At 44.3% G+C, this 21775-nt stretch overlaps 1 protein-coding gene across 1 annotated transcript in view; it reads right to left on the minus strand.

Moving 5' to 3' along the window:
- SUSD5 (sushi domain containing 5) overlaps positions 1-21775 on the minus strand; it is a 60776-nt gene that overhangs the window by 25225 nt on the left and 13776 nt on the right. Inside the window, exons 3-4 of the mRNA XM_045902168.1 lie at positions 20821-20939; positions 2355-2543 (exon numbers count right to left, since the gene is read on the minus strand). Of these exons, the coding sequence (XP_045758124.1) occupies positions 2355-2543; positions 20821-20939 (308 nt within the window). The remainder of the gene's footprint in view (positions 1-2354; positions 2544-20820; positions 20940-21775) is intronic.

Below are 21775 nucleotides of genomic sequence, written 5' to 3' on the forward strand. Positions count from 1 at the left end.
TGCTCAAACAGTGCTTCTAGTGCTTGTCCCAGTCTGTAACTTTGGTTGCTAGCCTGCAATGAGGCATGTAGATACCTGAGAGGATGTTCTGAGAAGCTTTCATAACAATTTGGCAGGGGAATTTTATGTCCATTTAATTTAACAAAAAATCGTGTTTGTATCTGGAATATCTTTATTTTAGCTTCATATATTTTTTTAAGATTTATTTACTTGTCAGAGAGAGAGAGCGTGTGTGTGTGTGTGTGTGCAAGCATGGGCAGGGGGAGCAGCAAGGAGAGGGAGAAGCAGTCCCCCTGCTGAGCAGGGAGCCCGATGTGGGGCTGGATCCCAGAACCCCGAGATCATGACCAGAGCTGAAGGCAGACGCTTAACCGACTGAGCCACCCAGGTGTCCCTATTTTAGCTTTATATTAATTGATTTTTTACTGTATTTTGCTAAGGTATCAGTCTGCCAATACTAGAAAACAATTTTTTTTTTTAAAGATTTTATTTATTTATTTGAGACAGAGAGAATGAGAGACAGAGAGCATGAGAGGGAGGAGGGTCAGAGGGAGAAGCAGACTCCCTGCTGAGCAGGGAGCCCGATGCGGGCCTCGATCCCGGGACTCCAGGATCATGACCTGAGCCGAAGGCAGTCGCTTAACCAACTGAGCCACCCAGGCGCCCTAGAAAACAATTTTTAATGGTCCACAGAAAGTTTGAGAAGTAGTGAAATAAACAATAAAAGGAAAAAAATCCTATTCATTAAAAGATCCTCCAAGAGGAGAAAGATAAGCCACAGAATGAGAGAAAATGTTTGCAACTTATTATGAAAGTTTTATGTAAAAAAGAAATCCTATCTTATGTAAATAATTTGAATCAATTAGAAAAATGGGCAAGAAACTTGGGTAGACATTTTACAGAGGAAATGCTAGTGCCTGTTTAAAATGTAGTAAGTGCTCAACCAGACAAATGCATATCACAACTAAGTCAGCCCAGGGTAGTCACCAGATTGGCAAAAAGGTAAAAGTCTCCCAATCCCGAAGGCTGGTGAGGATGCTGACCAACAAGAGAGTAAAGTGGTCGGAATAGTTGAGCAAACTCTCTGGCAGCATCCACTTATGCTGAAGACACACCTACCCCATGGGCAGCAATTCCACTCCCAGGAACCAGCAGAAATATATTCACATGTGAACCACATGACCTGGATGGACACAACCATGGCAAGAGAGCTTGTGATGGCCACCAAACGAAAACAAGTCAAACGTCCACCAGCACATTGGAGAAATAAACAGTGCTGTATTCACACTTAGTAAACAGCAGTGAAGACAACAAACCACAGCCTAGGCAACAACGTGGATGAATCTCGACAAGACAGTGCCCTAGTCTCAGCATGGTCCCATGGGATCTGCAGGACGTTCTGGGGACAGACTGCCTGATAAATTCATTCACACTGTGGTGCTGGAGTCATTCCCCTCCATGGAGCTAGCCTCCGCTTGGTACCCAGATATCATGGGGGTCAGGAAGCGGCCCCCAAAGGAGTCTTAGGGTAAGAGGAGCCTTGTGAGGTCAGGGAACAATTCAGAGTCGGGCATGAAGCCATAAGATCAAGAGTGGGGAGGCCAGGTCAGGCTGTGGCTGGGGACAGTGATTTCTGCTACTGGGAGAATCCCCAAGGGGCTGGGCAGAGGTGGGATGCAGAAGCCTGTGACCCCCAGGTGTACGACAATAATGGAATGAAGACATCTAGGGGAACCACATCAGGTTTCTGTCGAGGCCCACCAGGAGTCTTTTCAGTCTCAACTAAGTATGTCGGCTCACGTGGCTGCCATAGGCTACAGGCCAGGGAATAGAGCAAGGCTGCAGGGCTGCGACAGGTGGCTCTCGTCAATGGGGCCAGGCCACACAGCTGTCTTAGAGTATCCTCCCTGCCTCAACCTCCCCAGGACTGCTCCCGGGCAAGGGAGCAGGACTTCCATGTGTGGCTGTGGACCCACCGTGAGTTCCAAGCCCCATGCCCCAAAGAGCCAGAAGCTCCTGTCCCAAGCCATAGCAAAGCCCGCGAGGTCCCTACAAGGGTTATGCCCGGTCACAAGAGTCACCACTCAGGGAGCCCAGCTAGCAGCCTGCATTCATGACAGCCCTCCCGGCCCAGTTTACCAGTCCCGGGTCCCTTTCCCCACAAGTGCTCTTCCTGGTAGCGCATCTTGATCAGATTTCCAGGTAAACTTTCTAAATAAGTTAGAGTGGAGATGTTGTCAGCTCCAGAACCCAGGGGAAAGGTCTGGAAGCCTCTTTCAAAGGGACCTTTGTGGAGAAGAGCCCATCCAGCACAAGTGGGGTGGCTCTGCTCCCAGGGTGTGGGGGCAGCTTACCTTTCCCGCAGACCTGCACCAGGCCGTACCACTCCCCACAGCCATTACACAGCAGGGTGAAGGCAGTTTCGCGGTGGCCCGGGACGTGGCCAGGGGCGCACACGTACAGCAGCTCGTCCCCCATCTCCAGGCCCGTGCGGCCCTGCAGGATGGTGTGTGGGAATGAAGGCGGATCTCCACACGGCTTCTCTGAGGACAAGGAGTCACAATCAGCTTTCCCAAAGCACGCAGCCCTTGCGCAGCTGGGGAGAAAACCAGGTTAAATACAACTCTCCCCATCCCTGGGTGCTGCCTGCACCCTGAGCTGGGATCACAGGGGCTAGTTCTCCTTCGCCCTTGGCATCCCCAGAGCCTGGACAAATGCCGGGGCCCAAATGAGGCACTCAACAAAATACTTGTTGCAACTTTGTATTTTGAAATTGCCAGGCATCATTACCCTCTCACATCTCCTTGAAAGGAAGATTCAGAAACATATGCCTGGCAGCAAGCTCCTTTTTGTCTTACTTACATAAGTGAGCAGGTACTCTCTGTCAAAAAGCTAAGAGGCTACAGACTATCAAGTGCAGCGGAAGGGGCCTCTCGCTTCCCCCAGCCTCAACTCTGATGCTGTCACTGTTACCCGTTAGGTCTACACAAATACAGACAGGTATAAATATATACCAACATACAGACAGACTTAGGTAGGTATAGATAGGTATAGTTCTTATTTATTTATTTGAAATTAAAATTTAATATATCATAAGTGTATGGTGTTCTACAAAAACTAGTGAGACATCCAGGTTAGCCAAATTCCAAACAAGTTAGAAAATTATGCCACAGAGTTTGCTGTGACTTTATCCACACCCTCCCTATCCCTGGGTCAGTCCTACCTGCTGTAAGTTGTTTTTTTTTAAATTTTATTTTATTATGTTATGTTAATCACCATACATTATGTCATGATGTAGTGTTCTTTTTTTAAAAAGAGTTTATTTATTTGAGAGAGAGAGAGAGAGAGAGAGGGAGGGAGGGAAAGCACAGAGGCAGAGGGAGAGGGAGAAGCAGGCTCCTCGCTGAGCAGGGAGCCTGACACAGGGTTCGATCCCACGACCCTGAGATCATGACCTGAGCTGAAGGCAGATGCTTAACTGACTGAGCCACCCAGGGGCCCCTAGGTAGGTATAGTTCTGTGTGTGAGTGTGGTTTTTAACATAAAAAAGGTTGTATCATATGTATTACTGATACCTGCTTTTTAAAAAACCTATTTTTGGGGCCGCCTGGGTGGCTCAGTCGTTAAGCAAATGTTTTTCTGTATCTATCAATATGATCCCATGCTTTTTCTTTAGCCTGTTGATATCATGGGTTGTATTAACTGATTTTTGAATGTTGCCCCAGGCTTGCACACCTGGGATAAATCCCACTTGGTTCTGGTGTATAATTCTTTTCTATATATTGCTAGGTTCAAATTCCTAATATTTTGTTGAGGATTTTTACATTTATGTTCATTAGTTATTGGTCTGTAGTTTTACTTTCTTGTGATGACTTTGTCTCATTTTGGTATGAGGGGTAAATGCTGGCCTCATAGAATGTGTTAGGAAGTATTCCCTCTGCTTCTAACTTCTGGAAGAGACTGTCTTAACAATTGGTATAATTTCTTCCTTAAATGTTTGGTAGAATCTCTAATGAACTCATCTGGGTCTGGTGCTCTCTGTTTGGCAAGGTTATTAATTATTGATTTAATTTCTTTCCTTATATGCTGGGCTAGAAACTAGAAGTCTGTTTTTTCCCCTAATGTTCTAGAGCTGTTTCTCCTTAAGCACCATAAATTACCTCAATCTTTTAAAAGGCTACACTATAGCACATTATTTAGTCATTACAGAGACATTTTGTTGATTCCAAGTTTTCACTGTTATAAATAATGTTACAAAATGAACAGCTCATTTGTACATTTTGGTACATACTTTATTAGGATAACCTTCTAGAAGTGGAATTGCTGCATCCAAGTGATGTGATTTTTTTTCAAAAAAAGGAAATAATTTTTAATTTGAATTTCTTCTAGTTTTATGTTAGAAAGGAGAACCTTTAGTCCATATGCAGTCAAATCACCTAAGAAGCACATTGCTTAAAAAAAGAAAATATGCTAAGAAAAGATGAAAATAGAAAACAGAACTTGAGCCTTAAGCCACCCTGATTGGCCTGTCAGCTTGTAATTTTGGTAGCACTTTTTCAAAGAGAGTCATTGCTATGCATGTTTTTTGACACAAGAATTTCTGAATGAAAAAACAGTGTGGTTGCATTTCAGGGAAGCTGGCACAGAGTGCCAACCATGTCAAGATGGTAACCCCAACCATCCTGACTGTGTAGCCCAGGAGATCAAGCGTTTGCTTCATCTATGGAGTAAGTAGGGACAGGCAGCCATCTGAGAGTTGCCACAAATCCAGCGCTGCCCCCACTGGGCAGAGAGGCATCATCACTTGGTCTGGGCAGGGCATCCTGAGAGGAATGGACCAAAGCCTCAGTCATGCAAGGCTGGCCTGAATTCCAGCTAGCACCTCAGGGCCAACGGCCTCCATCTCTCTCTCCACCATCCTCAGAGGGCTAGGACTCATGCTGGACATCCCAATTTTCTCTCCTCTTAACAGGACCTCATTCTGGGAAACTGGAGGCTCTTTGTCAAACACTATCAAAGGACCGGTAAATACGATCAGTCTCACGCAGCTCTATCTTGGGACACAACACCAACTCCTTGGACGGAAAATTCGGGAGCAGAGTAACTGTTCTGAAAGTAGATAAAGGGGGAACTTCAGGCCAAATTCACACCCTACGAGACTCACAGGATCTTCTCCCTCACAGTATCTTCTCCCTCACAGTTAATTTCCAGAATAGCACAGGCTAGAATCTGGCCCGGGAAAACCACAATCATACTCCTGAGAGTCTACATACACATACCATATATTTCTGAATTTCCCACAAATGTTCAAGACAGGAAACATACTGCTTCTTAGGTGGTGTGATTTCAAAAACTTCAGGACAACGGTTCCATGTGTTAACACAACCAAGGGCATGCCAAAAACACCACTCATGTCCAGGCGCAACTTGAATGAGTTCCTTTCATTAACCTTCCCATCTTAAACCTCACAAGGGAGCTCTGAAAAACAGCTGGCTATAGACCCAGATCCTATTTCCTTAGCCTTCCCTACTACTTCTCAATTATTCTGCAACTAGGGATGGTGGTTTGTGAATTTCTCAGATCCTAAAGTTGGGTTTCAGTAATTTCAATATAAAGAGCAATTTCTGTTATTTTCCCTTCCAAGAAAAGAGATTTTATGAAAGATCTTGTCTATAAAACAGTATTAATAAACAACTCATTTGCCAATCACAACTTCTGATAGCCAGTTTCCATAGAATTTAGAACTCATATGAAAGTTGATGCTTTAGTTTTGAGAAATTTTAAGCCTACAGACCATCATAACTCCTTCGCAAAACCAAGATGCAGACATTCTGACACAAATGCTTGACCTCTCCTCCTTCCTTTTGGTGTTTTCTAAGCTATGTGAAAAAGTTGTCTTTTGTGCCCTCCTGCCCAGCTCCCTCCCACCCTACTCACCCCATACACAACCAGCACTGCTCTCCCTGTTCTGTCCAATTTTATTGTGAGTTTCCAGGCTCTCCATATCAGGGCTCCTCAAACTTGAATGTGATCAGAATCACCCAAAGGCTTGTAACACACACACACCCTCTCAGAGACTGCTGAGTTTTTGAGTTTCTAACTTAGTAGTAGGTCATAGTTAGGGCCCAAGAATTTGCATTTATAACAAGTTCCCAGGTGATATTAATACTATTGGTCCAGGGACCATTCTTGGAGAACTAGTGCTCCAGATAAAAACCTACCCTGAAAAACAGGCAAAACTAAAAAGCAGGCTTCTCACTGAGCAAGGAGCCTGATGCGGGAATCAGAACAGAGATTGCCTTGGCTCTGCTGGGATGAGGAGGGGCAGAGGATCTTTGGAAAAGAGCTCCAGGGAACTTTCTGGGATAAGGGAAATGTTCTGTATCTTGACTGGGTGTTGGTTACACTGGTGTATATGTCTGTCAAAACTCATCAAACTTAAGATCTGTGCATTTTGCTGATATAAATTATACTTCCATGAAATAAGTTAATTTAAAAAATATCTCCCCTTCAGAAAATCTGCTATTTATTCAGCATGAGGTATAAATGGTTGACAATTATTCACACCCTCTCCCAAGGGGAACTGCATTTGACAAGGATCCATGCTTTAAGGCAGTGGTTTCCAACTTGCAGACTTTCTACCCTGGACGTACGATAAGTGTGTGGGCAAGTTCATGCGAAGTTAAATTCTGTGTCGATCAATAAATTGAAATCATTTACTGTCACATGGAACCTACATGAGACTAGTTCCTGAGCTTCCCCTCGTAGAAAATAATTTTTAAATGTCCTAGAATAAAATGACATAATGCCCAGCATTTGCTTTAAAATATCTCGATAGGAGAAAAAAAATATCTCAATGGGAGAAAAACGCTGGGGAAAATAGATGAAATCAAATTGGCAAAATATTGACTACTGAAGCTGGGTGAGGGCACATGGGGATTTGTGATACTATTCTTGCTACTTTTGTGTTTGTTTGAAAAATTTCATGGTAAAAAGTTTTAAAATTATCCATATAGGTATTTCTTACACAAGCCAGAAAACTCAAAAAACTCACAGGGAAAAGAATACCACAGGAAAAAGAAAAATTCTCCTTGAATTTCACCAATGATAACCATTGTTAACGTGGGTTTTGTTTTCAGTTTTACACATACGCACACACACACACGTATATGATATTTTGCCACACAATGATGTAACTGCTTTGTTTTGTAGCTTGTTAATTTAACATTATATTGTGATATTTTTCCCCATCAACAGATATTTGTATTATTTGTTGTTCTTGTTTTTCAGTGATTTTATTTATTTGTTAGAGAGAGAGAGAGAGAGAGAGAGAGAGGAAGGCAGAGGGAGAAGCAGGCTTCTCGCTGAGCAAGGAGCCTGATGCGGGACTCAATCCCAGAACTCGGATCATGACCTGAGCCGAAGGCAGACTCTTAACTGATTGAGCCACCCAGGTGTCCCTGTTATTTTTTAGAGACGGAGAGAGGGGTGGGTGGTGATGGGCAGAGGAAGAGGGAGAGAGAGAATCTTTTTATTTTTATTTATTTTTATTATTATTTTCAGTTAGCCAACATATAGTAAGTACATCATTAGTTTTTGATGTAGTGTTCAACAATTCATTAGTTGCATATAACATCCAGTGCTCATCCCAACACATGCCCTCCTTAACACCCATCACCCGGTTACCCCATTCCCCCATCCCCCATCCCTTCTGTAACCCTCAGTTCGTTTCCCGGAGTCCAGAGACTCTCATGGTTTGTCTCCCTCTCTGATTTCTTCCCATTCAGTTTTCCCTCCCTTCCCCTGTGGCTGAGAGAGAGAATCTTAAGCAGGCTCCATGCCCAGCACAGAGCCTGACGTGGGAGCTCCAACTCACAACCCTGAGATCATGAGCTGAGCCAAGATCAGGAATCAGATGTTTAACGGACTGAGCCAGCCAGGCACCCCAAATACTTGTATTATTTGAATTTACTTGTAAATGACTATATATTATTCCATTTTAAGGGATTTACCATAAAGGACTCCCCTATTGTTAGACATTAACTTTGTTTCCAATTTTCCCTATTAAGTAATGAACATGTTTGTAACATACTTTTGTATTTATCCATATTAATTTCCTTAGAATAAAATACCCAAAGTAGAATTGATGGGTGAAAGGGCATATGTATTTTTAAAGCTTCTGATAGTTTGTGCCAAGTTGAATATGAGTGTTTAAGAGTCTATACCCCTCAGTGGTGTATAAACTTGCCTCTTTCTCCTTAGCACACCATCTTTGTAAACTTTGACAACTTCATGAGCCAAAAAAGGTGATTTCTTATACTAACATGTATATCTTTGCATTGGTAAAAATAGTTGAATATTTATTGACCAGTTGTATTTCTTAAAAGTATTTATCTATTATGGTCTTCACCTTGTCAATCTTTAAGAGATCTCCATGTATCAGTACAATAATGCATTGTCTTATCTTTCCAAACTCTTAACCAATCAACTTAGTACTGTCAATCCACCCATCTTTCTCCCACTGACTGGAAGTCTCACCACCCACTTCACTATAAACTTATACTTAGGGGTGCCTGGATGGCTCAGTCAGTTGAGTGGCTACCTTTGGCTTGGGTCATTGTCCTGAGACCCTGGGATCAAGCCCCCCATCGGGCTCCCTGCTCAGCTGGGAGCCTGCCTCTCCCTCCTCCTGCCACTCCCCCTGCTGTGCTTTCTCTCTGTCAAGTAAATAAATAAAATCTTTAAAAAAAAATAAACTTAGGAAAAAAAAAAAAAACTTAGGGCGCCTGGGTGGCTCAGTCGTTAAGCGTCTGCCTTTGGCTCAGGTCATGATCCCAGGGTCCTGGGATCGAGCCCCACATCGGGATCCCTGCTCAGCAGGAAGCCTGCTTCTCCCTCTCCCACTCCCACTGCTTGTGTTCCTGCTCTCACTATCTCTGTGTCTGTCAAATAAATAAATAAAATCTTTAAAACAATAAATAAATAAACTTATACTTAGGCACATTGGGTCTGTTTTGGTGCTTCCAGCCTTTTGCATTAAAGTGTTTGTCTACTTGTGTTTCTCTACAGTGCCAAATGATTTTGTTTACTATAGCTTTAAAATGTGTTTTGAGGGGCACCTGGGTGGCTCAGTCATTTAAGTGACTGCCTTTGGCTCAGGTCATGATCCCAGGGCCCTGGGATTGAGCCCCGCATGGGGCTCCCTGCTCAGCGGGGGGCCTGCTTCTCCCTCTCCCTCTGCCACTCCCACTGCTTGTGCTCTCCTGCTCTCTCTCTGTCAAATAAATAAATAAAATCTTTAAAAAAATGTGTTTGATATCTGAACCTTTCTCATTATTTGAGGAATGGCAAGAAGTTAGTAAAACTGAAGCATAAAGTACAAGGGAGGTAGGCAGCCATGAGTTTATGGAAGGCCTTTGTAAGCCAGGGAGGAAATCTGGAATTTGTCTGGTGGAGAAGGGGGGACAATTAAAAACAGGAAATACCACAGTCCCCTTGGCACCTTAGACAGAGCACTGTTGCAAGGTAGAGAACGGATTGAGGAAACCCCCCGGAAACTGAAGGACCAGTTAGGAGGCCATTTGAGATGTCCAGGAGAGCAGGACAGGAGCTGAAGTGAGGTGCAGATGGTAAGAACCAGGTGGATATGGGAGATACTAAGAAGGAAGGTTCTTGCAGAACTTATAGTTGAAAAGTTGTGGGAGTAAAGGAGAGGATGGGGCAAGGGAAGGGGTAAGCAGGTTAAGGGATATGAGCACAGTGCAGGACTGGAGTTTGAGGTTCTAAAAGAAGCATCCATAAGTAGCTGTGTGTATGGAATCTGGGGCTTAGTAGGGGAACCAAGGCTTAAGAAAATGATTTGAGATTAGGAGCACATGGGTGGCTCAGTTGGTTGGGCGACTGTCTTTGGCTTGGGTCGTGGTCCTGGGGTCCTGGAATGGAGTCCCACATCAGGCTTCCCTTGCTCTGCAGGGAGCCTGCTTCTCTCTCTGCCTCTGTCTGCCACTCCCCCTGCTTGTGCTGTCTCTCTGTCAAATAAATAAATAAAATCTTTAAAGAAAAAAAAAAGAAAATGATTTGAGATTAATGAGCATTTTTTTTTAAAAGATTTTATTTATTTGACAGAGAGAGACAGAGCACAAGCAGGGGGAGCAGCAGAGGGAGAGGGAGAAGCAGGCTCCCCGCTGAGCAGGGAACCTGACATGGGACTCAATCCCAGGACCCTGAGATCGTGACCTGAGCCAAAGGCAGATGCCCAACAGCCTGAGCCTCCCAGGTGCCCCAGATTAATGAGAGTTTAGATGAAAACTGAAACCACTGAAGTGCTGAGTTGGGGGAGAGGAGGGTCTAGGTGAAAGCCCCAGGAGGTGAGCAGAGAATGAAGAGTTCACACAGGTCACCCCTGCAGCTAGACAGATACGAAGAAAAGCCAAAGGAAGTCAAGGGAAAAGATGTTTCAAGGACGAAGGCATAGTCAAGTACTTAAAGCTGCGCAAACAGCAAGCAAAATGCAGGCTGAGAAGCGGCCACTACAGTTATCTGTAGGGAAGCTGCCAGAAACCCTGGGGAGAACAGTTTCATTTCCGTGATAGGACAGAAGCCAGAAAGCAGTGGACAGAGAGATGAAGGAGCAATAGGAAGTGAGATCATGGAGACCATGAATGTAGAGGAAGTTTAGGGCCATGAAGGGGAGGAGAGAGATGGGATGGTACGTAAAGGGACATGGAGTAGCTGCTCAATGAGAATATGAATTGGGCGCCTGGGTCACTCAGTTGGTTAAGCGACTGCCTTCGGCTCAGGTCATGATCCTGGAGTCCCAGGATCGAGTCCCACGTCAGGCTCCCTGCTCAGCAGGGAGTCTGCCTCTCTCTCTGACCCTCCCCCCTCTCATGCTCTCTATCTCATTCTCTCTCTCTCAAAAAAAAAAAAAAAAAAAGAATATGAATTATCTTCTAAACAGTTTCAAACAGTTTCTTTGCTCTGACTCCCTTAAAGGGATTCCCTCTCTTTTGAAATGTTGACACCTTTTGCTTTTCTTGTAATTCTTCCCTGCTTGCTTATTCCCCCAACTGACCAGTGGCGTGCTGGTGAATACTAACAACAGGCTCTTGGTTGAGGATGGTACTGTTGAAGGAAGGGAGAGGGACCGTCATTGTGTAGGTAGTTAAGCATGTCTGATGCAGCACACAGTTGACAAGGTCTTAGTGCAACTTCTGACACATAGTTCTCAATAAATTGTAACTATAAAAAGAGCCTGAAAATTAAAGATGGGCAGAAAGATACATGTGTGAGGATGTTCAATCACGGTATTATTTATCATAATGAAAACCACAGAACTACCAAAATGTCTAATGACAGAAGAATGTCTAGTGTACATACATTCATGTGATGGATTGTCACAATAGCCATTAAAAAATCATCCTTTGGGACGCCTGGGTGGCTCCGTCGTTAAGCATCTGCCTTCGGTTTAGGTCATGGTCCCAGAGTCCTGGGATCGAGCCCCGCATCGGGCTCCCTGTTCATCGGGAAGCCTGCTTCTCCCTCTCCTACTCCCCCTGCTTGTGTTCCTGCTCTCGTTATCTCTCTCTGTCAAATAAATAAATAAAATCTTAAAAAAAATCATCCTTTGGAGCATATTCAGTGTCAATGGAAGATACATATTACTGAGTGAAAAAAACAGAATGCAGACCTATATATTGTCCATAAAATCCCAATTTGGTGAACTAAAAATGCAGTGTAAACAGGACTGATGCTTAAGTACTTATCTCAAGGCAGACTGATTATAAATGATTTTAATTTTCTTTAGACTTTCTACTACAGTGACCACCTATTCATGTTTATAATTTAAAAATATATTAAAAAAGTAACATGGAACTAATGACACCTATTTCATACGATTTTTACCAGAATTAAATGGCCACTACATGCCTGGAACTTAATGGGGACATAAATAAAAATGAGTTCCATTTCCCAAGCAAACAGTTAGAGACTGATGGTCTTTGGAATCATTCGTCAAGTCACAATGGTAATGAACACCCAGTTCCCTCTGGCCAAATACAGCCAAGCACACGATGGGTGGACAGGAACTGAATGCCCTCTGTGGCCACAAAGAAGGGCAGAACAAAATGGTTCATAAGAAGACCAGAACAGACATGGGCCCAGGTTTCCTACTGTTGATATGGCAGCAGTGGTCCGTGATAGAGGCTAGGTTCAAGGTGAGAGAAAGCACAGAGGGACTGCTGAGGGATACAAACTCTTGCGGTCAGGCTTTGGCTGTTGAGAGTAGCAAATAACCAGGTTAAGTTCAGATGGTTACACCACAGGATGTGTTGGAAGGGTCCCCTGCCGGGCCCTGGGCATGGGCTGCATTTCTGGCTCTGTCAGATTATCTGGGCTCCAACAACAATGAGCCTCTGTGGTGAGCAGGGTAAAGCCCAGATCCACGCAGAGCTATTCTGCCATTCACACACACTCCCCTTTTGGTAAAGAGAGTTCCCAGGGAGAATTTTCCTTCTAATTCAAGCCTGTAGTGATAATAGCTAGGGTGACCATATAATTTATTATCCATATTAAGGTACTTATAAAAATGAGAGGGAACACTGTTAATAATTACAGTGGGACAAGTACAAACAAACACAAACTGTCCCAGGCAAACTGGGAGGCAGGGCCACCGAGTATGAGCACCGCACCTCCCAGCTGGAACAGCAGTCCCCAGGGAAGATGAGCTGTTCCAGGGTAAAAAGGAGAATGCCTCAGAGAACAAAATCCTTTAGTGTCTGGGTTTGACTCCTTGCTCCCCTACCTGCTAACTGTGTGACTTTGGCAAGTTACTTAACCTTGCTGTGCCTCAGTTTCCTCATCTGTAAAATAACAATAGTAACTTTCTGTGGGGTTGTTGTGTTAAACAAGTGAACACAGGTAACACAGTGGGTGCTACAGGAGGTGTTAGCTCTTAATATTCTCTTCCTGAAGTGAAAAATTTGAAGCATGTGCCAAGTCCAGATTAGAGCTGCAGCCTCAGGGTCATCAGGAGTCGTGGAGATGGATGCATCAGGCTTGACTGGCTCTCACGTCCTGCTGCACAGAACTTGGAAGAGCAGGGACAGGAATGTGTTTGGGTGAGAGTTCCCATATGCACCTTCCAGGAGCTGTGTGACCAAAGACAATGCCCCAAACCTCTCTGTTCTTCAGTTGCATCACCTGAACAGAAAGAATGATAATACCCTCTCCACAATATGGCTTTGAGAATTAAATGAGATAGTATATGCAAGAAAGCTCTGGAGAGAAAGAATTTTGGAATTCTAAAGCTGCTCAATTTTTTTTTCTTGTTTTTTGTTTTATTAAATATTATTTATATAACTAAAACTTGCCAATTTTAAGTGTACAGCTTAATAGTTTTTGGTCAATATATACAATTGTGTAACCGCCACCACAACTGAGGTATAGAACAGCTCTCCTCAGCTATTTCCTCCTTGCTCCTGGCCTTGGATGCCCTCCCAAACCCCAACCCAAGCAATCACTGTTCTTACTTTCTGTCACAGGTAGTTTTGCCTTTTCTGGAATTTCATTCAAATGGAATAATATAGTATGTAACCTTTTATGTTTGGCTTTTTAGGTTAGCATAATATTATTCATCCATGTTTTACATGTACTAATAGTTCATTCTTTTCTTTCTTTCTTTTTTTAAAAAATTTTATTTATTTGAGAGAGAGGGAGCGCAAGCAAGAGAGAGAGCATGAATGGCAGGGAGGGGCAGAGGGAGAGGGAGAAGCAGGCTCCCCACTGAGCAGGGAACCCAACGCAGCTTGATCTCAGGACTCTGAGATCATGACCTGAGCCGAAGGCAGATGCTTAACTGACTGAGCCACCCAGGTACCCTAGTTCATTCTTTTCATTGCCAAATAATAACCCATGATATGGATGTACCATAATTTTTTGATCCATTCACCAGCTGATGGACATTTGGGTTGCTTCCGGTTTTTGGCTTTTATGATAAAGTTGCTATGAACATTTGTGCACCCATTTTTGTGTGGTCATATGTTTCTCTTGGGCCAATACCTTGGCATGTAATTGCTTGGTTGTATGGCATATTCATATGAAATTTTGTTCAATGTTTTTAAAAGAAATTATGGGTTGCTGTATTAGAAATAGTGTGACATCAAGGTGAAGAAACCATGCCACTAACACCCTGTATTGTTAGAGTTTGTATGCAGCTAGATACTAATCAGTCACCGCTTGTATTTGCTAGGTCTTACTCTGTGCCAGGCACTGGGCTAAGTGATTTACTTGCATTGTCCTATTCTGTCCTCTCAACACCTCTACATCATGAATACTAATATAATTTCCAAGGCAGGTAAGTGATAGAGCCAAGGTTTGAACCCAGGGATTCTGGGTACAGAGCCCACAGGTCTAACCACTGTGCACTATTGTGTTTGAGGCGTTATTTCCCTTGAACACAACATGGTTTAGTTCTGATTAACCTTCTTGTCATAAACAGAGGGCTCCAGAGCACTTTGCACAAAATTTGGAGGTTTCTGATCTATCAGACTGCACACTAGCAGCCAAAATGATCTTCAGAAATTTTTCAAAAATCAGCTGCCAGCTAAAAACCTTGCAATGGTTTCCCATTTCCCCTTAAAACTCAGCCCAATGTTATCACCCCTGCATAGCTAGCTCTTTTCCCCACCTCTCCAGCCCTATCTTGGGCTACTCCTTTGTCACTTGAACAATCTAGGTACACTGTTCCTCAAACACACTAAGCTCTCTCCTGTACAAAGTACATTTTTTTAACGACATAAATTAGGTCATGCTATACATATTCTGAGACCCACATAATATGTCTTGGAAGATTTTCCATGTCCTAGCTCTCACTTCATTCTACTTGCTATTTCTTCCTTCCCTTCTCCCCACCTCGTCTACTTTTTCCCTTCCTTCCTCCTCTCTCTCTTTTATGATCACTCAGTAGAGTTGTGTTAAAAGTAGAAAGTAAAAACATCTCTTCCCCTAGATCAGCCCTTTCCACTGCCCCAAGGTGACCCCATTCACGGGTTGAGGGTAAAAGGTAGTTCAGGCAGTTCTGACTCTGTCCCAAGACCTGCATGGCCCCCAGCGATCCACCCCCTCCCTCGCCACAGCTGCATCAAACCAGGCCCTCCGAGGTGTGAAATCATGCATGAGTGCAGCTCCTTCCATTAAACGCTTTTTTTCTGTAGGGGCATCTGGCTGGCTCTGTCAGTGGAGTGTGCAACTCTTGATCTCGGGGCTGTAAATTCAAGCCCCACGTTAGGTATAGAGATTATTTAAAAAAAATTTTTTTAATCTTTAAAAAAAAATTTAAAAACCAAAACATTATCTGTAAAGTACACTTGAAACTCTTGGCCCCTACAAACAGAGAGGAATGCTCATGTGTGGTTTACTGCAGGGAAATGTTAAGAGCCCAAATGTTGCCGTTAAGTTGATGAGTTGCCCAAAAGTCACACTAGGAGAGCTAGCTGTGTGGATCTGAGTCCCCACATCTGGGAAGACAAGTTTTAAAATGATCTTACTATTGAGTAAACTGAGGCAGGTCAGGCCTTGATGGATATAGGGAGGTGCCCAGGAGAAAGAAGGAAGCAGGTCTGCAACCGAATTGCATATGAATCAGAAATCCTGGTGGCTTTGATTACGGCCTCCCAAGGAGGGAGTGTGCTTGAGCGAAAACTCTCCATCACAGTCAGTGGGATTCTGGCTACACTGAGGGGTGGCCCTGGCCCACCTGTCCTCTGGCACTCCGGATCCTCTCCACACCTTGAAGTTTCTCTCAGCTCATTTTTACCAATGAAAGATGAGACATGAAGGGCAGGGAATCTACATTATTAATCCTTTTAAAGCATAAACAGAAGTGCAACTGAAGCCTGGAGGCCCCAGGCAAACACTAGACAGGGATGTGGTTCTGGGAGGAGGGCTGCCCCCCGCTCTGCGACGCTGTGCCGGCTGCCTGGGTGGCATCTGCCCCTGTGGACGGTCAAGGAAGCTGCTAGTTCCTGAGGCATACTGTGTGATGGAGCAGAAAACCTGGGCTTTAGAGTAAGAAAAATCCACACTCTAATCACTGCTGACGATGGGTTGGGCAGCTAATAACTCCCTGAGCCTGTACGAGCTGCTGGGGGATTCAGAGAGGTATTATAAACCCTTCTGATGATATCCTGTAAATGTGTGGCCTCTGCTCTACCTGAAGAACACCTGGCTCTAGGTTCTCTTTCCGCAGAACTCTGAGCCCTATGAGGACACTCTCTAGGAAAGCTAATGACAGATGGTCACGAAGTGACTTACTGATCCAGAGACTGTTGTGGGACTGCACATCGTTAAGGACCTCCGAGAACCTCGAGAACAAAGTTGCCACTGGAGTGCTCAGCTCTGGGGGCTCATGTTTGTGTCTGTGAGGCAGGACTTTGGGCTCCTCCTCCCAGCGCATACAAGAAAGCCAAGCACAGGCTCCCTAAATGCACCAATGGGTTCAGAGGGCAGCCACAGTTCTTCTGGGTAGCAGGGAAGTGGAGAAGTCCATCCAGATTGTTGGTGCCTGTAGCCCCAGGTCACAGAGACATCACTGTTATCTGCCCCAGGGGATAAGGACCCATTGGCACTTTTTCTCTAGCTGCCCAGGCACCTAGCATCTCTGGGAACTGGCTGTTTGTGCATCAGGACTGTTCTAGCCCAAGTTTTTGGAATGGAAGACCTCAGTCTTGGGAAAGCCAAGACCTGATGCTGTCTAGGCCTGGGGGTGGGGGTGGCAGAGGAGGGGGCATCCCTGCTTCCTGCAGTGGGGATTATTTGGGCTGCCTTCTGCAGCCACCTCAGTCCTGCCCAGCTGCTACTCAGGACCACAGGGATGTTTTGAACCCAGTTCAAATGGCTCTCCCAGAGCGAGTCTCCCCCGAACCACTGGGATCTATGCTTCTAGGCTTTGCTCCACCTGCTCTCTTCTGTCTGCAGTGTCCTCTCTGCCCTTCCTTAACCATTATCCCTACGAAACCAACTCCTTCCAACTCCACCTCAACTGCCACCATCGCAAGAACCTCTCTAATTACCCTCCTAAACACATTCATTTCTTATCTATCTTTATACACTGTCAACTCCTCGAGGGTGAGGATGAGTCCTCTCTCTCTTTCTCTCTCTCTCTCCCATAAGTCTGGGCACTAGACTTCGCATTACCCTGGACAAATAAACAAATGGCCAATACCAGGTTAATGCTAATAAGCTCAGAGTCTTCCACACTCCCTTGGGAGAACCTAAATTATATCAGTTCTATCAGCGGTTCAAAACCTTCAATTAATGGATTCCAGTCTCTTCAAAGCAGTGGGAGAATTTCCCCAAAGTCAATCCTGAGGCACAGGACCTCCTCTAGGCAGACTTGGGAACTGGCTACTCTCACAAATTCCTGATTGCTCTCAAAAAGGTGAGCATCCAGCTCTAGTTGATGACATAAAGGAAGGGAATAATTCCTTTTCTGTTTTAAGGGAAATACAGGCAACAGTAAAGTATGCAGGAGAACAGAAGCATACCTGACATGGAGCCTTGGGGGGTGCAACAGGGAGAAGGCAAGAGGACACGCGGAGCCTCCAGACCCCATGCCGTCGACCCCACAGACAAGCCGCCAAGAGAAGCAAAGCCAGAGAACCCAAGTGGAGGCAGCTTATTTCATCAGCATCCAGCTGGTTAAAAATAACTTCACTTATTAGTTTAAGTGAGATCACCACAGGGCTGGAAATTCACTGTCGATGAAACAAAAATACTGGAAGGAAAATGAGAAAAGTCTACATTCATGATGAGCTTTATTTAAAAAAAGAAACACAGGAAGGAAGCTGCCTGGATATTCCACAGGCTCTGTTTTCCTTCTGGGCTCTTCAGGAGGCACTCGTCTACCATTCTGGGAGTCAGCACGCTTCATTCGTCCCATCTTGCCAGAGAGAAGCAGCAGCACGGAGCCAAGTGCCGTGGAGCATCATCAGGAAAAAGGCAACCTTAGGAGATGACGCGGCACTGGCGCGACGCTGAACCAGACCAGCCCTCCCCTGCCGCAGGACCTCAAGGAACTGCCTGTTCTCGGCTTCTGCTGAGGCTCTACACCTTCCTTCAGCACACAGATTTCCCTTGTTGCCTGTGCGGCCAACAAAGGCTCTACTGAGGAAAAGCGAAGGCTCCCGAGTAGGGCGGAGGCCGGGAGGGAGTGCTCTACAGGCTCTTCCCAAAGGAGGAAAGGCAGCGCTAAACAGGGACAGTGCTCTCTCTGAGTGACTTTGGGGAATCCATCCTGCTTTTCTAGAACGCTCAAGAGAGAGCAGCCCTCCAACCCTAATCCCCCCTCAGCATGCATTCCTGAGCCCCTTTGTGGCCCACCTGAAGCCTCCTCCTAAATCAGGCCCATAGGACCAAGACTCCAGTCTTCGCCATATGAGCTCATCTGCATTGACCTGGAGGTGCGGGGAGGCCAGGCAAGGCTCCAGCAAACTGCTCTGGGAGGCAGGGCTCTGGAGCACCCTGACGCTAAGGAGCCACACACGGGGGCATCGCTCCTCACATTGGTTGACAGCCGTCATGAACTGTCTTCCCTTGTTGGTTCCCATGAGTCAGAGTGTTTTTGTGTTTGTTTTTCCTGTTGTTGTTATTGTTGTTTTGGGAAGTACGTAGACCATTTTTTGGTCGGAAATTTTTCATTCTTACATAATTTCAAAATTTCAGAAAAATTGTAAGAATAAGGATTTCCCATAAAACCGTTTAAACAGAGTCACCAATGTGTTTTCATTTTGCCCATTTGCTTTATCATTTGTCTCTCTCTCTCTAGATAGATAGATGATGTAGATATCTATTTATACAGAAACAAATATATGTATGCGTATATACACATATATGAATACATATGTATATCTATACCTGTAATTCTTTTCTGAGCCATTCGAGAATAAGCTGTAGATATGATATCTCCTCGTTCCTAAAACCTTGGCACACATTTCCAAGAACAAAGATATTCTCTTACAGGACTGCAGTACAGTTATTAAACTAGTCCCTAAATCATAATCCATACTCAGATTTTATCAATTATAGCTATTTTTTCTGGTCCAGGATACAATCCCCAATCACAAATTACATTTTGCATTTTATTGTCAAGTCTTTTTAGTCTATTTAGTCTTGTTATTGTTAATCTAGAAGAGTCACTTTGCCTTTCTCATCCCAGACATTTTTTAAAGTCATTTTGTGGAATGTTTCTCAATTTGAGTTTGGCTCATGTTTCCTCCTGAGTAGATCCAAGTTATGCATTTTTGGCAGGAATGCCACTGAATTGAAGTAATGTTCCTCTGATTGCTGTATATCGGAAGGCACATTATATCAGTTTGGCAAAAACTCAGTTCTGGAGTCACTGTCATGGCTTGAGCTTGGTGCCCTACAGGGATGTGAATGGATGTTTCCAACCTCTGGCTTCATGCACTATAACTGTGGGCAAAAAGGAGCACATACTTGCACAGACACAACCTGTCTGAAGGCCAATGAGGTGGAAAGCCCAAACTATCCTGTTGGATGATGATGAACATATGGCTCAGTGGCCCCCAGCACCCTAGCCAACAGCCACCAACTCCTAGAAGCAAGGCCACCTAGCCATCAGCTGACTGTAGACTCAGGAATGAGCCCAGCCAAGACCAGGAGAAAGACAAACTGCTGATCCAAAAAACTAGTGAACTAAATAAATAGTTGTTTTAAGCTACTACATTTTGGGGTGGTATGTTACATAGCGAAAGCTAACTGATACCCCTTGTTCAGCAGGGAAAGAGAAGATTCAGAAGCCCCACATATTCATTGAGATCACTGAAGAAAGAAGATCATGCTCTTTTTCTTCTGGCTCTGTGCTGTCTCTCTCAGGAATCTGAACTTTTGCCTATGTCTGGGATTCAAAGGATCATCTTAATTTACTTACATGGTTTTGAAAAACAAACCATGGATATTGTTCTCACCAAGCTTTACAGAGCAAGGCCACATCATTCAGTAGCTCAACTGGGCAGATATCAGAAGACTCTCCCAACACACTCTTCCATAGCAATGAGCATATGAAGACTTTCTGGAGGAAGACCCCATAGGAGCAGGGAAGCTTGTCACTGATAAGTATCTAACAAGCATCAGCCAGGGCCTTGGGGTTCACCTGGCTCTCTGATTTCCCAACTCCTCCGACCCCTTCCCTGGAGATTAGGATTTGGTGCCTCTAGGATGCAGCCTGAGGGAAATTTCCTTTTGGGGAAAAATGATTTTTTCCTTGTTCGTGTGCTGTCCACCATGAAGAGAGACTGGAGGGCAAGCTACATCAACAACTGTAGCAGATGCTGTCAGGGGTCTGCCCCATATTGCCTAGATACCTTTACCAGTTCCATGCACAGGGGTTCCCAGTAGGCATCTCTGCATCTTTGTTGGAAGGTGGAACCCTTTACCAGCACACAGCATAAACCACAAGTGCCTGGGAGTTTACATCCCCTGAAGCAGCCGACGACTCATAGGCACAGTGGTATAAATACCGCTGCTCTCACCTCTGATCAGAAAAACTGGTGACCTACACTGTCTCCAGAGATCTCCTGTAGGACTGAGCCAAGGTCACCCCCACCTCACTGCCACTGTGGACTTTGCTCAGTATTGCCACACCACTTGGTCTACCTCCTTTCTCTTCCCACTGCCCCACTGCCCTATTGGCTTTTCTTTGGAAGACTTCCTCATCTCAAGGTCTGCCTCTGGAGAATGCAACCTAAGATGGCGACCACCATACGCACCCTCCAGAAACTTGACAAAGGCTCCGGCACTGACCTTCATCCTTAATACAAAGGGCACTGTACGTGCCACCAGGAACTGGGTTGCTTTCAATTCTCACATCAATGGCTCTCGTGATTTGCTGTTCATTGCTCCCTTTGCTACACACGGTTGTCCTGAAACAAAGAAGACACTGTGTTAGGAGTACTAACTAAGAATAGGAAAGAACAATTCTTTTCTGCCATCAGTTCCCAATCAGCAGAGATTTTTCTGAGTTAGGATCTTTGGCTGAAAGCATCAGTAGGGAAGTACTCTTCCCAGACAAAGGCCTGCAATCACGAAGACACAGGTGATGCCTCTGTTGAGGCCCACATGTATCAGTTCAAGTTTCAATGCCTGTACGTTGTTGATCTTTTCTAGTGTATGTGTGTTTTATTTCACAAAATGCTGCTCTTCTTATTAGTTCCTTTCTTTTTGAGGGGGTTTGTTTCTGTTCTTTTTCAGATTTCTTAAAATGGATCATTACTTAATTCATAAACCTTTAGCCTTTTCTCTGTTCTAATACAAGCATCTAAATGTTTTACATTTCCCTCTAGGTATAGCTTTAGTAGCATCTTATAAGTTTGAGTATGCTATAGTTTTAGTATCATTCAGTTCTACATACATGCTACTTATTAACAAACCATAATTTATTCTTCTCCCATGATTTATTTAGGAGTATCTTTGGCAAACAGCAAATAGTAGAATTTAAAATAATCTCTGTTTTCTAAATGGAGCATCTCATCCATTTTAATCATCTAATTTAATCACAGATCTCTTTGAATTGAAATCTGCCATCTTTCTATTAGTTCTGCACATTCTTTGTTTCTCCCTTTTCTTTCCCCTATTCTGATTGTTTGAATCTTTTTTTGGCATTCTCTTTTTCATATTGGTCTGGAAGTTATATATCCTTTTACTATCCTTTTAGTGGTTATGACTTATTAATATTTAATATTACTTTTACTCTCTTCTC

The sequence above is a fragment of the Mirounga angustirostris genome, unplaced genomic scaffold, assembly GCF_029215605.1.
Source record: "Mirounga angustirostris isolate CCGP_5_RB_7025 unplaced genomic scaffold, mMirAng1.0.hap1 SCAF_1, whole genome shotgun sequence".
Classification (NCBI taxonomy): Eukaryota; Metazoa; Chordata; class Mammalia; order Carnivora; family Phocidae; genus Mirounga; species Mirounga angustirostris.